Below are 23752 nucleotides of genomic sequence, written 5' to 3' on the forward strand. Positions count from 1 at the left end.
AAAAGCCCTGCTACATTGTGAGTACAGTACACTCATGGCATTTGGTCTTCAAACACTATTCAGTGAAGGTGCTTTATTCCCTGAGTTCAGTTTCAAAATCTTTGGCTGTGGCCCCTGTTCTCAAACACTGTGTAGAAGTGTCCTGGATGATTTTAAAATCCTGAGAAAGCACAGCAAATCCATCAGACCCCATGGGAACCACTATCTCCAGGTAATTCACAGTTTCAGCATGAGCTGCTACCATCCTTTCAATGCACTCACATTCCCGTGAAGCTGGACTTCTAGAGGCTGCTGCGTACCTCCAATCCATGCAACCAGTCAATGAGGAACAGGAAATAAAGTTGACAAAGTCTAGTCTAATTCTAAGATTTGAGAAATTACACAGTGCCTAACAGGCAAACACATCCATTAGTCAGTGTGGTTATTTAAGGATAAAGTACAAAATTAAGACTTCTTTCAATGCATGTGCCTTAATTTTGCACATGGCTGATAAGTCATTAGGACATAAATACTCATTAAGTTGTTTGGACACGAAGAGTTATGACATCATCCTACTGTATCCTTTGCTTATCGCTTGAGCAAGAATTAATGACCTGCTAATTGGGCACTGCTCGAAGTGCCTCTCCTCACAAATCTCAGACGAGAGGCAGAGAGTCAGCTTCCCTGGGAGGGACTCTTGACTCACTGCCACCCCCATGCCTGCCCCAGCAGGTGCCATCCTCAGCGTGGTGAGCAGGAGGGCATCACCCAGACCACAGCCAGGATTGTGAGTGGGGGCGGGGGGGGGTGTGGTGAGAGGACTGATGAGCTGGCACCTGGGAACGGATACTAATTCCTGCTCTTTTCATTCTGCCATCGTTCCCCGGCATCACCTAATCCATACTCCACGCTCAAGGGTGGGGATGATTTACTCTTCCAGCAGTATCAGCTATTCAACCCGGGAGCCAGCTTCTCGGATCGTTTCTTACAGTCCATGAATATTTATAGAGGATTCAAAGATGAGAAAAGTGATCAGTGCCAGAAGCACAGCGCAGATAAAGTACGGGCTAAGTTTAGAGGAAGACAGAGAGAGAGGGTGGCCTTTTGGCCTGGGCTGGAGGGAAGCTGAAACCTGAGAAGTAATTTTAGGGAAGTTAGCACTGAGACTGTCCCCTGAGTAGAACGCGTGCATCTAAGCTTTTGTTCTTCACCCTTAGCCAGCAACCCCTAAAAGTAACATTGACCTCAATAACCGAGAGTTCGCAAGTTATGAAAATTACTTCTACTTTGTGTTTAAAACTATGAATATTAGCTCTGCATATATTTTGCATGTATCTATTTGGCAAATCCAGATAATCTAGAAATAAAGTACTCTATGTTAACTGCCACTTTGAAACTGCTAAGTCTGAAGGTTTGGTGCTCTTGGGAGTCAGCTCTATAAATCTTCAGAGCAACCCGAGAACTTCCGGAGGTCAGATTGTGACACACATGGGGCTACTTGGCTCCATCATCTGAGGTGCCCCCCAATACCTGGATCAAGAGAATCCAGGATATCAAAACCTAAAGCAAGAAGGTGCTCCAGCCCCAAAGAGTCTAAGGACCACTGCTCCTCATCTTGCACAATGAGGTTAGAGGGCAGAGGATCACTGTAAATAAGGAAGAGGTTTAGGCTAGAAAAGACTTTGAAGATAAATATTAGAAGAAAATCATTAGGCAATTCAGTCCCTGGGGGAAACAGAAGTCTACCAGAGCCCGAATTGTTTAGATGTACAATCATTCCTTTAACTATGGCTTTGACCACAAATTGCACACTTCATTGCCAGGCAGACACAGCCAAGAGGGAGTGCATGAGAGAGAACGGAAATGATCTCGACTGAAGAACTTTGAGGACGAGAGTGCCGATAACAGCTGAGGAGCACGTAGCCTCTTGAAACTTGCTACTCTGAGTGTGCTCCGTGGACCCAAAGCGTCAACATCATCTAGCAGTTTATTGGAGATGCACATCTCAGGCCCAGTGCTGGACCACTGGATAAGAGCCTACATTTATGAGAGCTTCAGGTGATTCACATGCAAATTAAATTCAGAAAGCACTGAATTAGGATTCAGTGGTCCTCATCCCTGGCTGAGGGTTACATCACCTGGGAGGGGTTGAAAACTTATAGACTCCACACCCCAGGCTAATTAAATCAGAATCCCTTGGCTCAGGGCTGAGCATCAGTAACATCAGTAGCACGTTTGCAAGGTGCCTCCATTGTGCGGCCAGGGCTGGGAACCATCTGACTGCAGGGACACTATGTGGCATGGACCCCGAGTCCACCTTGACCTTACGAACCACCTGTGATTCCTGTCTCATCCATTCCACTATAACTGCCACCATCTTCCCCACGAAATGTACAGCAACACCCCAGCCCTCATGGAATGGAAACATCTTTAATCTCAAGTGTCATCTTGCACAATGACGTGTAGAATTCAGGAACTTGGAGCCTAGGCAGAGCTTCCTGAGTTAGCACAAGGTCTCCCAGGGCACCCTTCTAACCCGCTCCTGTCAGAGGGGAAATATAACACGTACTAGATGCCTTTTGGGCTGTTTTCCTGCAGATGTTATTTTTTAAACAAACTCCCTTTTTCCCTCCTGTTCCAGTTGACATCTTTCTTATTTAATAAAGTCTAAAGTTGTTTTAGGTCTATCGCCATACCACCGGGAACGCGCCTAATCCAGTCTGATCTCGGAAGCTAAGCAGGGATGGACCTGATTAGTACTTGGATGGGAGACCGCCTGGGAATATCGGATGCTTGGGCTTTAAAAAATAAAGAATAAAAAAATTTAAAAATTTACAACTATTTTATTACGTTGCATTAATTCTACAGAAGTCTATGTGCTTTCTCTAAAAAAAAAAATCAGAAGAGACAATGGGAATAAAAAAATAATGGTTTTTACATGAAATCCAACCACAACTCAGGATGGGGTTTTTCAGTAGACAATAAAATGGGGCTAATGGTTCAACCTCACATCGTTGCTGTGAGGATTCAAAGTACCTGTTGGTAAACGTTAGTTTCCAAGCATCCTGGCCACAGAGAAAACTAAGTCTGGAACTCAGATCTCCCAGCTCCGGCTCTGTGTTTTTCCACTGTCCTGCACTGACTTTAGTTCTACCAAGCTGGTCCACAGGCTGGCCCAGGAAAGACCAGGAACGTGGTGAGCATGGGGAAGGGAGGTGTTTCGGTGAGAATAAGCGGATTTAGTAGTAATGAAACATTCAAGTAGCTTGTTTTAAGTTTCCGGTTATAGAGTAAATGGTATGTGTTATAGAATAATATATAAGAGCCAGAGAGCTGGCTTAAGGGAGAATGGTGTATGAGTAATGGTTAAGGGATTTGGAATGGCTAAACCAAAAGAAAGGAGGCTGAAGACTTAATAACTCTTGAGACTCATAGAGGATTATGGCATTTGGACCGATGGCCAGCTGTTTTCCAAAGCTACTCAGAAAGGGAAACAGACTGAGTCTGAAACAGTAGGCCTTTGGAAGAGAGGTAACTTAAGGGACTTCATGCCTGATGTGAGGCAGGCTTCCTGGCCCTGGGATGGGTGGGTACCTGAGGGAGGTTTACAGAATATGGCATTATTAATACCCAGTGGTGGAGGGGGAGAGTGTTTAAATCATACCAGATCATGGGACTTAGAATGACATGGAATCTTACTGGAAACAGATAGATAGATAAGATGCTAACTCTAGATTCTGTGACTTTCTAGGTATAACCAGTCTCTGGATGAAACATAACACCTTTTTCAAAAAGCAAAATTCTTGACTATTAAATCATCAGGGTTAAACAGATATATGGACGTCTCTCTTTCTGACTTATTTTGACTAAAAATCACCTCCCCTTGGTGTTAAGAAAAATTAAGGAAAATGCTGCCAGTTAGTTTTTGCCTCCCTTGCCAGTCAGAATTCTTGATCTATTAGTTTTACTACCTGAAAATGAGAGTCCAAGTATTAATATTTCATCCACTCTATTGACTGAAAGCAAGATGCAGATGTAATGATTAGCACTTCGCACTAGTTGAGATGTAATTACAGTGAGAATTCACCAGGAGGCCTTTAACCCTGGACGCCTGCTTCCCAGGTAAGCGATTCCAACTAGTGGGACAGAGCAGCCATCACGCCTTCCAGTAACCAAGGGCTCTTGGCTTCCAAAGACCTTTGTAACTTTCAATTTCGAGGGCTGCACTTGCAACTCCCAGGTCATGTCTTTAGCCAGTATCACTAACCACAAGAATGCCTGCAATTCTGGCTCCCTCAAAGGAGCCAACATCCTCTTGAAAACCTAGAAGGATTTACAATTAAAGCCATAAACTGGTCTGCACTCAACAGACAATCGAAGCAAGTCATTTAGCAGGAAATCCTACACAAGAGAAGCAGCTTCTCTGAAGGCTGACATACAGTAAGAAAGCATGAAATGTCATCTTTCTGTTTTGAGACAGGGAAACTTGCTTGGTGTCTGGGTCACATGACAATTTATAGCTCAGGATAACTTGTGGAGAAATTGTCTATTTTCCTACGGACTCACTACATGGAGAGGAAAGGTGTTTTTCCATCACATTCCAACATAAACCTTGAAGTTCTGGTTTTCCCCACCCCCCACAAGACAGCAAGCTTCAAAGCGAAAGGACAGAAGTTATGTAAATTCATTTCTAAAATGTAAAGAAATATAATACTTATCATACACAAGTGTTATCCAGTAATTCATACTTACTGCACCTGATTATTAAAGAAAGTGAACTGAGTGTTACTCAAGACTTTTAAGGCTGGTGTTTAAAATATATGGATATTTCAATGTATAAAATAGATAACTAATGAGAACCTACTGTATTTAGCACAGGGAACTCCACTCAATGAACTGTGGTGACCTAAATGGGAAGGAAAACTTAAAAAATGGGCATATATGCATACGAATAACTGATGCTCACACAACGTTGTAAAGCAACTATACTCCAATAAAAATTTTAAAAATATATACATTTTATATATATATACACATATATTTTTTTTTCAGAGGATTTGGGATATTTACTACCAATTATTTTAGGTGGAATCCTTACTCTATAAGTGCCTTCTCGATTTCATAAACTTGACAGTTTTAGGGTTTTTATCTTTAGTCAATGATTTAAGAGTTGTTGCCAGAAAATCTCTCACTCATAGATTTTTCTGAATTGTAATGCATTCTGTGTGTGAATGCCAAGCCCTGACCATGTCTCCAATTGACAATTTCAGAGTAAGCATAGGAAATTGATTATTGTTTGAATATATTCCTTCCTAAAAATGTGTCAAGAAACACTTTCTGGAATAAAGGTATCACCACATCATAAAACCTGCTGAAATCATCGACTATCTTATAGTACCACTGGATCACCTAGAGGAGAAAAAATGAGCTTGCAGGATTTGAACATCACCTAGGGATTAGCCTCATTGTTGAAATCTTTAATTCTACCCAATCATGGATCCATTGTTTTATTGGTCATCAAATATAAAATGAAAAGACAGTAGCCTTGATCTAATCATTGTTCCAAGCCTCTTATGAGCCACTGTACAAAAGCATGGGCGAAAGAAACTGGCTCGTCTCCCATTGCTAATTTATTTAAACCCGATTCCCTGTAGAGCAGTCAGTGGCCTGACTGGTGTGATTTCTCCTGACAGTGTGACACCAGGGAAAGACACTGCAGGAGAAGAGAAGCCTCTTTGCCATCAACCAGTTTTATCACTTTGAGCAAATACTTTCATCTCTCTCGGCCTCAGTGTCCTCATCAGGAAAATGAGGTGGTTGAAATGATAATTGCTAAGAGCCTTCCAGCTCTGCAATTCTATGAATCTATTACTGGTTGTATTTGTAGGCATTAGATAAGCCAAAAGCATCGTCGGAACAAATGCACTGATCTGAAGATAATGCCTTAGAACATGCCAGCTTTCCTAATTTAAAAGAAAACACACTGCTACTAAGATCTGCCTGTTTGACAAACTATTGTTTGCATCTATTAAAACAAGTATCTAGACAGGTTATGCCAGGCAAACCAAATAACCTGGTTTGGAAGATAGAGCTGCTGTGGTGTAGAAAATCTTCTATGCAAATACGAGGCACCGATTGGATCTGAAAGGCATATATTATTCAAAACATAAATTTATGTAAGTTTCAAACAGATCCGGAATACCAATATCTTTATTCACTCAACAGAGAACTCAAATAAGCAATTCGGTGTCTGGCACAGAAATTTATGGAAAAGTTCTAAGGCTCTGTCTCTCTCGTTTTCAATAGGAAATAAGGGAAAAAAGGAGAGAAGCAACAAGATTTCAGAAGAGGAATATATGACACTCGGGACAAGCAGAGTGGAAGAGATCATCCCTTGTCTGTTTCTTTCCCCACACAGTGGTTCACCGTTCCTGCAAAGGAGAAATTCCTTTTTTGTGTGTGTGTGCTTCTTTTTTTTTTAATTGAGAGACCTTCTTGATTGAAGGTGTATAAATATCTGCCTTTGTGGTTTTGTAGCTTCCAATCATCTTAGTGAGAGTCTTGGGGTTTGAACTGTGCTGTTCATTTGGTAAGCTTCATTTGATGAAGCGTTATTTATCCTCACCTAGAGATCAAGGGAAAGGCCTTAGAAAATGCAATCAGATGTCTTGGGTTCAAGTTCTGATTATATATCTCACTATGCAACAGCAGGCAAGTCACCTTACCCTGTAGAGTCTGTTTCTTCATCAACAAAATGGAGCTAATCATACTTTGTATTTATTATGAAGATTAAATAAAACAATGAAGGTAATAGTTCTGATATAATATCTTAACAATCATCAGTTACAATCGTTGATTTTATCATTAGGTTAGGTTCATCCTGCTTGACTATAGTTTTACCACACAGCAGGATCTTTAAAATATGACATATTTTTGTTTCATTGTTGAGAGATGAACAGACTTTTTGAAAGCTACATTTTATAAATGTAATGAATATAAAGTAACTTTTGTCATGTAGACAGTTGAGTCTTGTTATCGGTGGTAGTTATATTCCACAAATTCTCCAAGAATACTGAACTAGCAAACACTGACCGCGTATTCCTTGGGGAAATACAGAGGTAGGTTCCTGGGAGCCTGTGGTCACATTTTGATCAACTGGTCAATACAGAAGCTTGTTTTAATGTGTGCTTCTGCTTAAAGATACCTTCTTTAATATATATTTTTGATTCACTAACATTTAACTTAAAGCCAACACATACATTACAACTCATGCCTGAACAAAGCTTATCTAAACACACACATTTTCCCTGAAAGGCACATCCCAGCCTTCTTGCACTTAGGAGCACAGACAGCACTCTAACATTGTCCCAGGAAGCCATTTTAAATGGCAAAGTTTCCAACAAAAAAGCACAAAAATGCAGGACTGGCAGGAAATAGACTGCAAAAAAGTCACTTGTTTGCAGTATGAAAGTTGAAATTTAGAAGACAAAGTGTTGTCTTCAGCTGAGAACGTACACGTGGAGCAACTTAAATTGTTCACCACTTTGCACACATCCGAGTGCCCATGAAATGCCATGAGTGTTGATTTTGTGGTTACAAATAAATTTTAGTAAGTAGGAGAGTTCACAGATACAAAATCCCACAAATAGGGACTTCCCTGGTGGTGCAGTGGTTAAGAATCCACCTGCCAGTGCAGGGGATACGGGTTGGGTCCCTGGTCCGGGAAGATCCCACATGCCATGGAGCAACTAAGCCCATGCGCCACAACTACTGAGACCACGAGCTGCAACTACTGAAGCCCGTGAGCCTAGAGCCCATGCTCTGCAACAAGAGAAGCCACTGCAGTGAGAAGCCCGCGCACCGCAACGAAGAGTAGACCCTGCTTGCCACAACTAGAGAAAGCCCACGTGCAGCAACAAAGACCCAACACAGCCAAAAAAAACTCCCACAAATGACAAGGATTGTGTGTTTGTGTATACTTATATATATTTATACATAATAATATGTTCATTCAATATTTAGCATGTGGCAGGCACTATTGTAAGTATTTTACATATATCTTCTCCTTTATTAAAATAATTATACAATCTCAGTCTCACCATAATTTTACTGATATGAAATTGAGGGCTGAGGATTTAACTTTTAAGAGCTCACACAGATAGAACCAGAATTTAAGGCTGAGTCTGATTTCAGAGCCCATGTTTGTCCTCTACTTTATTCTGTGTTTCACCGATTTTGGTTTTTAAAATCAAGCAAGGGGCCAGGCACACCACTTCTTGTCCAATTGGCAAACCACTGCCTTTGGTCATCATATTGAACTCAAATTTAAATAACCAAGGTAACAATTTGAAAACCAAGCTATAGATATTTAAATGCCTACCATTATTCTTATGCATGCTTCCAACTTTCAATCATCTAACAAATATTTATTAAATGCCTGCTAGGTGCCAATAAGCGTGCAGTCATCAACACAGAGGTAACGCCGGGATGCCTCTGGAGCACGTCAGAACGGCTCTCCACCCATCTTCTAAGGTTAAGATATACACACCACTACAGCAACTCCAAACTCTTACAGGTCAAAAAATGAAAGAAGGGTTATTGCTAAACGTGATGCCATTACCTGTCAAGCCAGCGATGTCTGAGAATTATATAAAAGAAAGTGCTCAGTATCCATTTTGGCTAAGAATGATGGATGTATTCATAAAAGCTTATATGTGAAACAGTAACTTTCAGGGACGATGTATCAAGCAGGATGGATTAGGCTCTCCTGCAATCACAAACAGCCCCAAAAGATCACAATAGAGGCTCTTTTTTGCTCTTGCCAAGTCTCGTGTAGGTTGACTGGTCCTCCTTTATCCTATAGCCTGGTCCTAAGATATCTACTCCCAACCAATTGAAAGCCTGGGGAAGGTAGGAAGCAAAGTGTGTTTGGACGAGCAACGTCTCTGCCACAAACACAAATTTTCCCATGAATCCTAAATACAATACCTGACTGTAGAGATTATGAGTAATCTTAAATCTCACTTTGATTAATGGTAAACAATGGGGCATATCTGTAGTTTAAAGCTTTTATTTTATGCTGCAGATTGCTTATAAATCATTTATATTTTCTTCAAGAAAACTTTGTAAAGAATAGTTAAAGGATGTTTTCTTTTAGGATTTTCAGGCAGAACTCAGTCTCATTCTTATTTCAGTTACCTTGCTTGCATGAGGTGGTCATAAAGAAAAAGGGGAAAAGTCACTAGCTAGCAAGCATAATATTGGGGCTAGTGACTTCAGTTAAATGCAAGTGGTTGGGTCCTGTGTCAAACAGTGTCTCCCCTCAAATTCACGTTGGCTTCAAAGTTCAGAATGTGTACTTGTTTGGAAAGAGGGTCTTTGCAGATATGATTATTTAAACTAAGATGGGACCATACTGGATGAGGGTGAGCTGTAAATCCAACAACTGGTTTCTTTATGAGAAGAGGAAAATACACATAGATGCACAGGGAAGAAGGTCATGTGACAATGGAAGTAGAGATTGGAATGATGGATCCAGAAAGCCAAGGACTGCAGGGAGCCACCAGAGGTTGGAAGAGGCATGGAAGGATTCTTCCCTAGAGCCTCAGAGGGAGCGAGGCCCTGCCCACACCTTGATCTCAGACTTCTAGCCTCCAGAACTGTGAGCATAAATTTCTATCGTTTTAAGCCACCCAGTTTATGAGAATTTGTTACAGCAGCCCTGGGAAACTAATACAGATCAGACCTCAGATTTCAAATAAGAATTAAAACTCAGGAGGTATAAGCATATGATGGTTTTGGGAAAATCTGGTTATAATTTCATCTCTTTCATTTTCATAAATATCTTTGAATTTCGAGCCTGCTAGAGATACTGGGTATCACTCACGTCTTGTAACTTCTCTGGAGAATTCTTTGTTCTCAACAAGAGAGAGCCACTGGGTTCCCCTCATTCTCTATTCTTAAGGTACCGCCCCAAGGCTTGTCTCCCTAACTTCCCCCGATCTGTCCTGATCTGTCCACTAACCCCTATCTGGTGTCTCCCCAGCTTCTCAAAGGTGTGTGATCCCAGTGATTGTTTCATTTTACACACACACAGACACACACACCTATAATACCACCACCCTCTCTCCTTGCCGCCTCTCCCCCGAGATCGTTCATTGTTAAATTAGAGGTGGGCAAACCTTCTAGGTAAAGGACCTCGGAGCAAATATTTTAGGCTTTGTGAATTCTGTGGTGTCAACTCTGCCATCGTGGCACAAAAGCAGCCTGGACAGAACACAGATGAATGAGCACAGTGGTGTTCCAATCAAACGTTATCTATGGGACACTGAAATACGAATTTGCTATGTTTTCTGTGTGTTACAAAATATTCTTCTTTTGATTTTTTTAAACCGCTTAAAAACATGAAAACCATTTTGGGGTTTGCAGACCACACAGAACAGGCAACAGGAAGTCAGATGTGGTCGTCGGGCCAAAGTTTGCCAACCGAGATCTAGCTCAGCAGTTCTCAACTGGAGTCAACTTTGCCCCCCAGGAAACATCCGGCAATGTCTAGAGGCGTTTCCTACTGTCACACATCTAGGGGGTTCTTTTGTCATCTAGTGGGTGGAGGCCAGGATGGCCGCTAAACATCCTTCAATGCACAGGACAGCGCCCCTCCTGCAGCCGAGGATTAGCCGGTTAAAAATGTCAGCGCCCCTGAGATTAGAAGCCCTGAGCTAGATAAACGGAGCCTGTGAGAAACTGAGAGCCCCCCCCCCAACAACCCCCCATAGCTTATATGGTCATTAAAGCCCGACTTGGACAATTCTCATCTTAAATTCGCCTCAGAACTATCCAACTGCAATTACTCTGTTCTTCTATGCCCTGTGTATCCGGAGACCTTCACGGTGTGCTGTTCACTGCAGCCAAGGGCCTAGATTCCCTCCACCAAAGAGTGAACTTCGGAAGGACCCGGGGTGTCTCACCCACCTTTACATTCCCAGGACCCAGGATGAGAGGACAGAGCTAAGAAAACAGTGAACTAAAACCTCCAAGTTACGAACTCACTCGAGGGAGGTACCAGGTGAGGGAATTCCAGCTTCCGTAGAGAAGCGACTTCTGTGAGCCCTTAGAGTGGAGTTTTCTGTCCCAGGATGCCGGCATTGCTGGGGGAGTCGATGGCCTACAAGACCCCGCTTGATGCATCAGGAAGTACCTTTGGCCAGAAAGTCAGCGGGACCAGAGCTGGTTGGGAAGAGCCAATAGGATTTCCTGCAGCCCCTCCTATGGCATTAGTGGAACCTGCAATTACCCGCAGAGCTTGGTGTCCTGTGGCATCACATGAAGCTGGAGCAGGTGGGACCACAGCGCCAGAAACAGACTTGCAGAATCCTGCAGCTAAGGCACCCCACAGCCCTAGGATTCCCGACTCAGCCCCTCTCTCACCGTTGAGTTCCCCTCACCCTGACCCTACCCTGCTCTCCCCATCTCACAGCCCATCTCTACCTCTGCACTGACCATGTCTCTTCCTGCTATGATTTCTGGACTCGGCTGGTCCACACTCTGGACGCCCAAGGCCAACACCGGCCAGTGGCTGCCTCCCTGCACAGAACACAAAGCCTCACTTCTCGCATCCTCGGATTTGCCCTCTGCGCAAATCGGGTCTCCTGCGCAGTCAGTCCTATTAGCTCCCGCCCACCCTGGCCCCGCCCCTGCCCCGCCCACTCACCCTGGATTATGTTTCCTTGGGCAGTTTTCCCTGGCTGTTTTGATTCATTTTCTCCCCCAGGTTCCTGTGACCTGTACTCTGACCCCTACATTTGCACTCGTACTTGTCCTCAGGCAGGGACTGAACACCAGCTTACGCTGGCTGTCCCTCTCTGTTTCAAGAACACAGCAGACTGGCAAGCTTGTGTCAGGGGATGTAGCAGAACAAGCATGGGCCTCTGGTTCCTCCAGGAGGCGCTCTTGGTAAAGTAGATTCATCCAACGGAAGCAGCCTTGGACGGTAGACAATAAGGGATTTCAAGTCCAAAATTATATGGCCCAGAGTTCAGAGCAGAGTACATAAAAATAGCTTCATTTCCAGAGCAGACAGAGCACACTTCTTGAGCTCTAGGTGGTCCTATGATTAGCACTTTGCATTTATGAATGGGATCCTATAATCATTGCGGAAAGCCTTTGCTGTAAGTAACAGCATTAGACCCATTATACAGATAGGAATAGGCAGTTCAGGCAGGTGAAGTCCTCAGCCAGTAAAGGGTGGGGTCTAGATATGTCTGACTTCAAAGCCCATGTGATTTCTAGTCCCTGAGAGACTGACTTGTCATGTTTTTCTTTAATTTATTTACTTTTGGCTGTGTTGGGTCTTCGTTGCTGCACGCAGGCTTTCTCTAGTTGCAGGGAGCAGGGGCTACACTTCGTTGTGGTGCACGTGCTTCTCACTGTGATGGTTTCCCTTCTTGCGGAGCACGGGTCTAGGTGCTCAGGCTTCAGTAGTTGCGGCACGTGCACTCAATAGTTGTGGCTCCCCGGCTCTAGAGCACAAGCTCAGTAGTTGTGGCTCATGGGCTTAGTTGCTCCACAGCATATAGGATCTTCCCGGAGTCACGTGGGATCGGACCCATGAGGGATCAAACCCATGTCCCCTGCATTGGCAGGCAGATTCTTAACCACTGCGCCACCAGGGAAGCGCGAGACTGACTTGTCTTGACATCACAGGACAGAGTCAGCAGAGGTTTTGCCCAGTAGGGTAACAAGTTATATTCAGAGGTAAGACCCTGATACAAAGATATACCTTCTTCCCTCAGGCAAGTCTGTGACACAGTCACGTGCGTGTCCCCTATGTTGCATTTGAAGCTTCCCAAGGTGAAAGAACTGAAATACACATACAGGTGTGCCCTGTTTGGCTATTTACTTAGCCCTGTATGTTAGTTTCCTCTGGCTGCGGTCACAAAGTACCACAAGTTAGTGGCTTAAAGCAACATGATTTTACTGTATCACCATTCTGGAGGTCAGAAACCTTAATTCCATGGGCAACCTCAGTTCTGGGGATGAGAAAGCAGACACCTTTGGATAACTATTTGGTCTCCACCAGGCAGTGACTGTGCCCTTGGGAAGGCACCAATGACAGTCCTGCAGCCATAGAACACACCCCCTCCCCCACCCCCTGCCACAGGGCACCCAGGCAGCCAAGTGGGGAAAACCAAACACAGCTTAGGGCACAGGAGCCAGGAATGGAGACATCGCACACAGCACAGCCTCAGGGCTCCCTCTGGTGACTCGCCCTCCCCCTGCTGTTGGACGTCCTCACCTCCGCCTACAGACTCAGCCCCTGTGAGGGGCCTCCAAGGTCAATCCCCACCTGCTGTGAGCAGGTTTGGGGTTAAGCTTCTAGCCCTTGTATCGCTTTGTGTTTCCACTCTGATCACTCAGCTTCTTCCATATTCCAGAAATCGACGCTCTCTCAGGGCCTTCATTCTGGTGTCTGGTTCCTTACTTGATCCTCCAGAGACCTTGAGTTCTTGTCTTGAAAATGATTTGCTGTCACCTCTACTTGCTGGTCCCCAGTCCCAGATGTGAGTCCTGCCCTCGGCTGCATCTCTCTCCTCGTGACAGGTTTCCTAAATGCCAGAGTCTGTTTTTGTCCTTGGCTCCGTGGGCACCCCCTGCCCCTGAGTTCACAGTCCCTGCTCTCCCACCCCACCAGCACCAGCACTGCCTCCCGCTCCTGGGCCAGGCCCTGCCTCAGTTCATAGAACTCGTCCCGGAAAGGTCCGTCTCCAAGGAGACCCAATCCCGTGTCCCCCTGTGCTCCTCCCAAGGCAGTGTTAGAACAACCCCATGTCAATCAGGATGTGAGAGGCGCTGATACAGGGAAGGGGTCAGGCTGCCAATTCCCCCACATCCACTCAGTCACCAAAGGCTCACCTGGGAGTCACACAAGACTTTCTACTTTCCACAGCACTTTTCAGTCTATCATTTGCTCTGTAAAAGGGCCAGTGAGATAAAAGCTCCCAGTATGAGAATTAAATGACAGATGAGAAAACTAAGGTTGAAAAGCATGATGGAGCTACCAGAGATGATGTCACAAGACAGAGCCAGGGCCTCACTTCCTGTCTCCTGACTCCCAGGTTAAGATTTTTTCTGCCATATTAAGTCAGTGGGTCAAGGCTGCAGGTAGCATCTGCTGAGAATCTCAGGGTTGGAAGGACTTTAAATGTCCTCTAGGCTAACCATGTAATCTAGGAACTTTAAATGTCCTCTAGGCTAATGTCATGATGGTGGCACTCCCCTCAGGAAATGTCCTGCCAGCCTCTGCTTCAAAAGCCACGCCCCAGACACAGTTCACCTGTAAGTATCTCTTAATACTAATAAACCCTTCCTTATCTTGAGCTCATATCTAACCCCCTAATTTCTACCTGCTCATTGGTTGTATCTGTTACACTAAAGCACACACATACGTGTCCGCATGTACATGCACACAGCAAAACTCTCTCTTTCCCGTGACAGCCAACCCAATTCCTTTCCTCTCCCTTGGATTTCCATGCCCTTCAATGGTCTGGCCTCCATCCTCTAAGTCACCTCTGAATGCTTCCCACAGTGCGGCAGTGACACGACCACGGCAGGCTCAATCTAGCCTTCAATCTGGGCAAGACCTCCAGGAAGAGGTTTGCCAGCCCCTGCGGAATGTGGTGGATCTGGAGTCCTCCTCACGCTCTCATCTTATAGAAGGATCTAGAAAAGTGTGAACTAGAGCAGAGACTCTGAAACACACTAACCAACGAGATCTGGAACTGGCTTTTGTTCTAGCAGCCCTGCCAAGCATTTCAGAAATTCTAGTAAACACACACCCATCTGGAAAGGCAAGTCAAACATCAGCTAATTCAGCAGGATCCCCAGTGGATGCTTCATCACAGTACATCTTGAGTAAGAGGAAAGGGGATGATTCCCAGGTACCAGCTGCTCACCCTCATCAGTTGCAGTAGCTCAGAGAAGGAAAGAGTCATGTTTCAATTATTCCTGCTCAGAAATCACCACCATTCCAGAGCCTAATATTTATAGAGAGGAAGCTTCAGCAGCGTACCTAAGCAGGAAGATTGCTTCTGAATTCAGCTGGTTGGGTTTTATATGTTCTGTTTTCTCCTTTTGTTTTCATTATAGAAGTGCCGTCAAGCCAGCCACGTCGATTGGGCAGAGCAATTCCTAGATGGGCAGAGGGTGGCCAGCCACACCTTCAGGCACGGCCGCTGGGCTCGGCCGCAGGCAGCAAGGGCGGATGGCAGGCAATCCGACTCCACTCAAGGAGCCGAAGGGGCTGCACTCGGGGGTCCAGGAAGCCTGTGGCCTGGGTCTTCTTTTCTGCTGCCTCTTGGTCCTTATCCTGCATTTGCAGTAAGTGAACTTGTGCTCGAGACCAAGCCTCAACCTCTATCCTAGGTCTGGGAGCTAGGTTCCTGATGTGTCCTTGTACTTGGTGTCCAGCCACGCTCTTAACAGCCCTTCCTTTCCCTAGAACCTCAGGGCTGCAGCCAGCGCCCTGCTACCACCTGCCCGACTTTCTTAATGCTGGTACCCTGCTTGTGTCCCAGCATGATCTCGGTATCCAGAATCACCACTTCTGGATTCCATCCTCCTATCAGGCCCTCGACCCTTGTTCTGTGCCTTAGGATACAATGCGTACCCTCTGCTTACGCTTGTACCTAATGACTCACCTCCCTTTAGGAGGACACAGTGCTTCCTTTGCTCCCTGCCAGCAGCTGGGTTGACATCAACCCAACCCCTGGACCGATGTAGCTTGCTAGGCTCTCCAATTCTGTCTGGAGTTGCCATGTTCCAAGATCCTTTCCGCCCAAAGCAACTTTGGAGGAGAATGGATGAGTGGTTTAAGCTGCAGAAAGGGAGATGCTGGGAAAAGACAACCAGCCTCTGTTTCCTCAGCCCAAGCCACGAGCCACCCACCCCCATTCCCTCCACGCCCTCCCAGCAACTTGATGTCTGTCACAGTGAGGACTGGGCCAGCTCCGTGCACACCAAGACTAAGTTATTAAGTAAACACTGCCGTTCAACTATTTTAGATTTTTTCCTCTGGAATATATTGATGGCAACTAACAAATTACCGCCAAGTTCTATTTACCAGCTCTGAGGGTAACTCAGAAAAACAAACTGATGCTTGGTTATCTTAAGGAGGTATTGAAATTCACAAAGAACTATTTTTTTTTTTGCCATGTGGTGATTTTTTAAAAAGAAATAACTCCCATTTGCTAATTGATGTGATAAACAAAGATACAGCCTCTTCTCTCCCTCACAACCTCCAAAATTAAATTTAACAGCAATACTCTGCTTAGCCAGAGAGAACAAATGGGCTAGTTACTCATTCATGGAGAACAGGTAAAAATTTTCCAGTGGTTGTTTCTTTGAGGTGTCTATTTTAAGAGATTTGAGGGGGAGTAGGTTACAAGGTGAGTATCCAACCTTTTAGAGAGCAAAAATCAGGAGTTTCCACCGAGTGCCTGCTTATGTCAACACGTAGAATGTGCCAAAATCAAGCTGAGCTTGTCTCCAAATTCCACGTGTTTTGCAACCCCGTTCTATATCTGAACGTCACTGCCACCTTTACAAAAACAATACTCTTTAGTTCAACTAAGTAGAAAAATACAGTGAAAAGATTCCTTGCTAGTCTCTAGGTAAAAGCAGATATTTTTCTTAAGAAAAACACCGGTGAGGATAAAAGCCAAGTATTGTTTTAGACTCTCTTCAATTTCTAAAATACCATTTAAAAAATAATTACACCCACGGTTTCTGCATGATTCATTAGGCAGTCAGATACAGTGCAGTGCTACATTGTAATTGCGTTGAAAAAGCCGACATCATGAAATACACCCTCAACTTCTTGAGATTATCACCTAGTCTTAGTAACATCTTTGCCATGATGTAAATCTTGCCCAAATAGTCTATCTTGATTAAGTGGTAACAGCAGTATTCTAGTTCTATGGCTTGATAGACTTCTGAAGAATTTTTTTGTCACTTCTGAAGAATTAGAAGGTCAAATGATCTGTTATCGAATATTTAAGCTTTTTATCGTGACAGTTACTAGGCTTGAATCACAGGATTCCCTAAGAAGATGACCAAATTGTCATCTGGGGTGGGGGAGGCGGGGGGAAGAACACCTCGGTTGTGTGCAAATAAAAGACTCCCATTTTCCTCCTCCCCACCCCAGTGAAGAAAAGAACATAATCCAGGCGTAAGTAGGGAATCGACACATTACAATACACTATCCATCACCTTTGCTGATTACAGACCGAAGTTAGAAAGGACACTGTTCCTTACATAATAGACAGATTATCTTACATAATATATAATAAATATGACAGACAACATCTTGCAGGAGGGAAACAGCCATTCAGAAGATGCAAACTGCTGAATTACGAATCTGAAGGGACCAGGATTTGGATTTAACAGTACTTGGATTTAACAGTCTTATGACAGCAAGTTCCACTGGGCTACCTGCCCATCCCTTCAGGTTTTGAAGGGCATCCACTCTCATCCTGGAAGCTCCCCCTGGAGAGGGAGCCTGATGAACAGGACGGGCACTGGATTTCAGTGTCTCACCACCATCACTGTTCAGACACCTACCTGTGGTCTTTAATGGGGTTTTCTCTCCTAGCAACAGTTTTAACCTTTTGGCGTGGATTTTGCCTTGATAATGTGAGTCAGCCACCACCGCTGAGGTGAAGGACATGTTACAGAGGGTGCAGCACTTGTTTTTATCCACCATGTCGGCATCACTTCCCTGCGAGGGAGAGAGACGAAAAAAACATGAGAGAGAGCCCCCAAGGCCTCCGAGTCCTTTGTCCCATCCGGTTCTGTTGCACATGAAACTTACCATAGACTTTCTTCTTGAAATGTCTATTTCATCTTTGCTCGGCAATCTCTTTTTTTTTTCTACATGATAATCATCTCCAAAAGGTTCTCAGTTACTAACTTCAAGCTAGATTTAATAGGGACCACGGCTGCCAGGCACTGGGAACACAGGACAGCTGGACTGATCTGAGGTACCCGCAGAAAAGCCAATGCCCACGACCGGCGAGAGCACGTTGAACCCAGCACTGGGAGGGAGGGGGTCTCTCACTGCATCCCTTATACATATCAAAGTAGGTAAAATATCAGTGTTCACAAGGCCTGAATTATTCAGCAAAAATTATCATTTGGCATTCAGCTCTGCCTTTGACCCCCTTTAGCCTCACCGGGATATGCGGTCCCACGTTCAAGATTTTTTAAAAAGATTTCTTTAAGAAACTGAATATTTTTCATAATTAACTTGAGTCTCTATCATAAAGCTGTGGTGACCATGCTGGCCAAATGTTCCAGGAGAGTTTGTGTCATTTTCCTTTTCTTCAGTGATTCATTAGCTGCTGCACACATACTTCAATTCGGCTTGATTTTTATTCCTTTGTAAGACTTCATGAAAATGAATAATGATTTGGAAAAAATAAATCCTTTGTCAGACCATGTGACCTGGCTATTGTGCCCACAGCTCATCAATTACCTATATTCTGCGAGAGGAATATTAATCCATGGGGTCCCCTCCTGCCTGGTTAGAAATTGAGGGTAAAGAGGAGTCTCTGATAAGAATTTCATCTATTCCTTAATGGAATGGCCGTAGCAGAGCATCTCTTTGTTACAAGAGCAGCCTCAGGTGAGCCCCTTCTCCTACTCCCAACGGGCTCAACGAGTACAATTTGAAATGGCATGAGGAGGAGGAGGAGGGTGGGGATGGGATGGAGAAAGGGAATTCTATAATTTTCTGCATAGTGATAAGATGTCCAGACTGCTGGCGAGTGTTGCCTTGCAAATTAGGTGGCAGTTAGAAAAGTAAGCTCCATCCTTCTTAAGGCAGTCATCAGTAATATTGCTGATAATTAGCCTTCATCCTTGGGAGGGGTGGTGTGTGTGTGCATGTGTGTGCCAGGAAGGAGCTGGCCTGCAGTTCAGGGCTGGGAGGAAGGGAGAGACCCCATAAGGGTCTCTGCGATTTGGAGTCCCACCTACAGCCATTTACTCTCTTGACCTTAGCACATATTACAGCTTAGCTTCCCCTAACCCCCTTATCACAGCTAATGAGTGAGATTTAAGGAGATGTACCGCTAGGGGTTGGGGTGGAGGTCAGTGAAAGGAGGGGGGGGCTTCCCTGAGGGGGCACAAACCTCAAGGCAGGATGCCTGGGTAGACACTAAGGCTGGACCCACCAAGTATACCCTTGCTGAGGGTTTCAAGCTGAGGTGCTTTCAGTTTTCTCAATAAAAAAAAAAACCAAAAAGAAGTCATAAGTGCTTGTAACCGTTTGTGGGGTCTGCTGTGGAGGTGACTGGATCAGGCAGGAAGGCGGAGAGTTGGCTTCCCTGCATCTATCTCTCCAATCAAGCCCAGGAGATACCCCAGACCCACGCATTGGGTAGAGCCAGGAATAACCAGAAAATACAAATCAGGGAGTTACTGAAGGCTTCGAGGCCAGTAAATGAGGAGTGGACAGTGAGAGACCCAAACGAGCACTTTCCCACCCTGTATGAGAGGATATTGGTGCTGCACTTGGGGGGAGGGGAGGTTGTCAAGGTGAAAGTGGTGGCTTGAATTACCCATTTTCACCTACTTATGCATAATAGCGGTCAAAGCATCTAATTTTTCATAAAATTAAGCATACGATCATAAGCCAAGGCTTAATTCACAATCTACACCTACTTAGAACCTGAGGATCCTTTCTGCCACTTCCAGCACAATTGCCGGCCAAGCCTGGGCTTGGGAACCAGCTCCTCTCTCCCTGGAGCTGTAAAGCATAGACACTTCTACAGAAAGGGGCTGCTGTCATTATGTGAAGTGTATTCAGAACTAATTTCCATGGCAAAGAACAGCCCTTACACTGGATAATGACCTGTGGGTTTATGGTATTCATTCACCCAACACATTTTTAAGGACCTCCTAAATGTGTGAGATGCCGTGTTAGATGAATATAACTCTACTCCCTGTTATTAAGGAGGTTGAGACCAGGAGAATTGGAGAAGGCAGCATAAAATGAAAGGAAAATATTATAATCAAAGACATACAGTTTCCTATTGGACCCCCGTTCCCTCAACTGTAAGGTAAAAATCTCAGTAAGATAAGTGAGCCTATTTGTATGCCTTTCTCGTACCTAGAACATCCTTCCTCATCATTTCTTGTCTAATCTGCTCTTTCCAGAACCTGTTTTCATGGCTCAGGTTAACCATCACTTCCTTAAGGTGAAGCTTCTTCTGTCTCCCTCTACTGTCCTGCAGAAGTGGGCACTGATCTTGGGGTCCTCGGTGTGTCCTGTACATACTTTTTTTTTTAGCCCTTAGTATATAATGTACTTTTATTTTATTTTTTTAAAGCTTTATTGGAGTGTAAGTGCTTTACAGTATTGTGTCAATTTCTGCTGTACAACAAAGTGAATCAGCCACATGTATACAAATATCCCCATATCCCCCCTGCTCCTTTAGCCTCCCTCCCAACCTCCCTATCCCACCCCTTTAAGTCTTCACAAAGCATCAAACTGGTCTCCCTGTGCTCTGTAGTAGCTTCCCACTAGCCATCTATTTTACATTTGGTTGTGTGTATATGTCAATACTACTCTCTCACTACGTCCCAGCTTCCCCTCCCTGGATATTCTCAAGTCCATTCTCTACATCTGCATCTCTATTCCTACCCTGCCACTAGGTGCATCAGTACCATTTTTCTAGATTCCATATATATATGTTAGCATACGGTATTTGTTTTTCTCTTTCTGGCTTATTTCACTCTGTATGACAGATTCTAGGTCCATCCACCTCACTATGAATAGCTCAATTTCATTCCTTTTCTTTTATAATAGAAGACTAATTATGACATTTATTTGTTTCCGTATTTCTTCCCCTCGTGAGGAACAAGGAAATCGTTAAGGTCAAGGAAATTGTTTCATTGATACGGAGGCCCCAGCTCTTAGCACAATGTTTGCAACACAGTGGGACTTGCAGATGTTTATTGAATGAATGGAGGAGTTGAGGGTTGGTTTGTGGGGTTAGTAAATTGCACGCTATAAAAAGTCAAAAGAGGAGACAGGTAATGCAAGGAGGTCTAAGGTCAGCCCAAATCTTTCAGACTAACAGGAAGCTGGCTAGAAAAAGAACCAGAGTTTTCAACAATTTATAAATGAACTTCAGGGTTCAAGTAGAGTAACGGTTTCTGGAAATTTATGTTCGTTTCATCATGATTTTAATATATATCCTTAGATTTCTGCTCTGCTGGGCAATCTCATTCACACCATCATAAAGAAGAATCAAAGAATAACAGAAGCAGAGAAACAACTGTTATGCAAGAGAATACCATGGGATGCAGTTACACCATCGTGGCAGAAGAGGGAACCAAGAAAGTTTAGGTCTCTGACAAGAGAGGGGCTGTCATGCCTTGAGAAGTTAGGCAGCTTTTTAGGCCCATATGACATCTTTTATGGGATATTTTACTAAACAGGTGAGTGTAACTCACATGATGCCACCAACTCTGATTCTTCTAATGACCCTGGGGGAGACGCAACTACTGAGGATGAATTTCAATAGTAACTAAGGGCCTGGAAAGTGCCAGAATTTAACTGTGTATTCCTGGCTATCTAAATCCCAAATCGACGGCTGCCTGCCACAACAGATCACATCATTGTTACTGGAGTCTCCTTCTGCCCCCAGAGCCCTGCTGTGCTATGGCTCAGAGAGAAATTCCATAAAGATTGATGAACTGACCTCAATGAACACATTTAAAGTTTCTGGCTTAAAGAATTGAGAATGGCCCCAAGTTACCTAGTAAATGAAAGGGAATCCAAGATTGTCTTAAAATATGGGTTTTTTTAACTGGAGGCAAAAATTCAGACTTTTTCTATGCAGTCCACATGGCTGAAAGACAAAAAAAGTTTGTGTAGTGCCCTAAGGCTGCCTAGTCAAAGCATTTTGCAAAGTTAAGACGTTTTCAGAAGAATTCCATCTAGGTGGAAAAACCCTGGCTGACTCAGCCAGAAATCAGGCCCCAAAATTCTGTTTTCTTTTTCTGTAAGTTTTTTTTTTTTACTTAATTCAAAAAACTCTCCTCATGCTTCTTTAGTTTAGGTGAATGTACAAAACCTAAAAGAGAGACTTTTATTTCAGAATGTCAGAGTGAGGAATTCTGTGAAGTTGTTCCCTGGCAAAACAATGGTAACTGGTGAAAAATCTTAAATATATATACATATTTAAGAAAATATACTAACTCTCAGTAAGAACAATGAGAGTCTACGGCACTTCAGAGACAACCTCTCGCTCCCAACTGACCCCCCCACCTCAGCATGATAGAATTTCCACTCTGCTGTGTGTGGTCAAGAAATTAGGGCTCCCTCTCCCATCAGCTTCCAGTTAAGAGATATCAAGAAGAACAAACCACCAACATTAATCATATCCCCTTTAGCTCCAAGAAGTAGAAACTAAATTCCTGGCAATGTAGGCCAGAGATCAGGTACACTCTTCCCCACTCTTATTCATAGGACAGAAGCTCTATCCCAGGCACAGCAAGCCAAGAATATTGGAACCATGATTGGCCATGCCCCAGTTTGCTTGTAAGACAGAGGTTCTGTGCCAGGGAAAACAAGTTAAGAACACTAGAGGCTGCCACCTCTGCCCAGATAATAAAGCAGAGCTGTCACTCTGAGAAAAGCAGCAGCTCAGAGATTTTTCTATAAGAACAGAGGGGGAAAGAGGGGACTATGAGAACAGTGAGCTCCTAGACTCTCCCCAGAGGAACTGACTCTGTTTGAAATACAGTGTGGGAAGGTTTAAGCCTAAGGATGCTCTCAAAAAAAATGGAGGTTTGGTGGTAAGCGATTAAGAGAAAGCTGATAGCTCCATCAGAGCAACAAGCTAAACCATAGTCCGGCTAGTTTATCAGAGAGAACCAGGGAAAGAGACAGCTAAGGTGAGTCTTCCTGGAGTCAGAACAAACTTCAAAGACTTGCCTCAAAAACTAATGCTACACAAAGGACTGAATTTAATCCGATCAGCATTCCTATTCTAGAGCATTGGCAAAAACAATACAGGAATCACCCAGCAAGTAGCAGAGCCTAAGAGCTAGGTATGGTTCTAGCAGAGACAGACAGCTTGATAGTGAGAGCAGGGAAAGAGACAAAGAGTTGTGCAAAAACCACTGTCACCCCACAATGACTGTGCATTTTCCCAAGGCTGTTCCTCTGAGCAATGACATCTGTGGCTGCACATCATGGGGAAAACAGATATAATTAAAATAACCTAGCAAAGATGTCAGGCTAATAAATAAGCAATCAACAACAAAAAGCCCAAGAGGGTGGGGGAGTAAGTTTCCAGAATTGCTACAATGTATTACCTAAAATATCCAGTTTTCAACAACAATAAAATTACAAAACATGAGAAAAAAAAAAAAAAAAACAGAAAAGCATAACCCATACACAGGGGAAAAAAAAAAAAAAAAGGAGGACCCAGATGTTAGGTTTATCTGGCAAACACTTCAAAGCACCATCAAAGGCTTCAAACAATTACAAATGTGTTCAGAGAATTAAAGGAGATCATGCTTAAATAATGGAATGTATGATGCCAATATGGTATGAAATAGAGAATATCAACAAAGGAATAGAAATAATGAAAAAGAATAAAATGGATATTTTGGAGTTAAAAAATACAGTAATTAAAATTAAAAATTCATTGGAGGAGCTCATCAGTAGTTTTGAGCTTGCAGAAGAATTAATCAGTGAACT

At 43.9% G+C, this 23752-nt stretch overlaps 1 protein-coding gene across 1 annotated transcript in view; it reads right to left on the bottom strand.

Moving 5' to 3' along the window:
* Nucleotides 1-23752, bottom strand: part of ZMAT4 (zinc finger matrin-type 4) — a 356647-nt gene that overhangs the window by 150160 nt on the left and 182735 nt on the right. Inside the window, exon 4 of the mRNA XM_057697356.1 lies at nucleotides 17596-17752. Within this exon, the coding sequence (XP_057553339.1) occupies nucleotides 17596-17752 (157 nt within the window). The remainder of the gene's footprint in view (nucleotides 1-17595; nucleotides 17753-23752) is intronic.

The sequence above is a fragment of the Hippopotamus amphibius genome, chromosome 10, assembly GCF_030028045.1.
Source record: "Hippopotamus amphibius kiboko isolate mHipAmp2 chromosome 10, mHipAmp2.hap2, whole genome shotgun sequence".
NCBI classification, from domain to species: Eukaryota; Metazoa; Chordata; class Mammalia; order Artiodactyla; family Hippopotamidae; genus Hippopotamus; species Hippopotamus amphibius.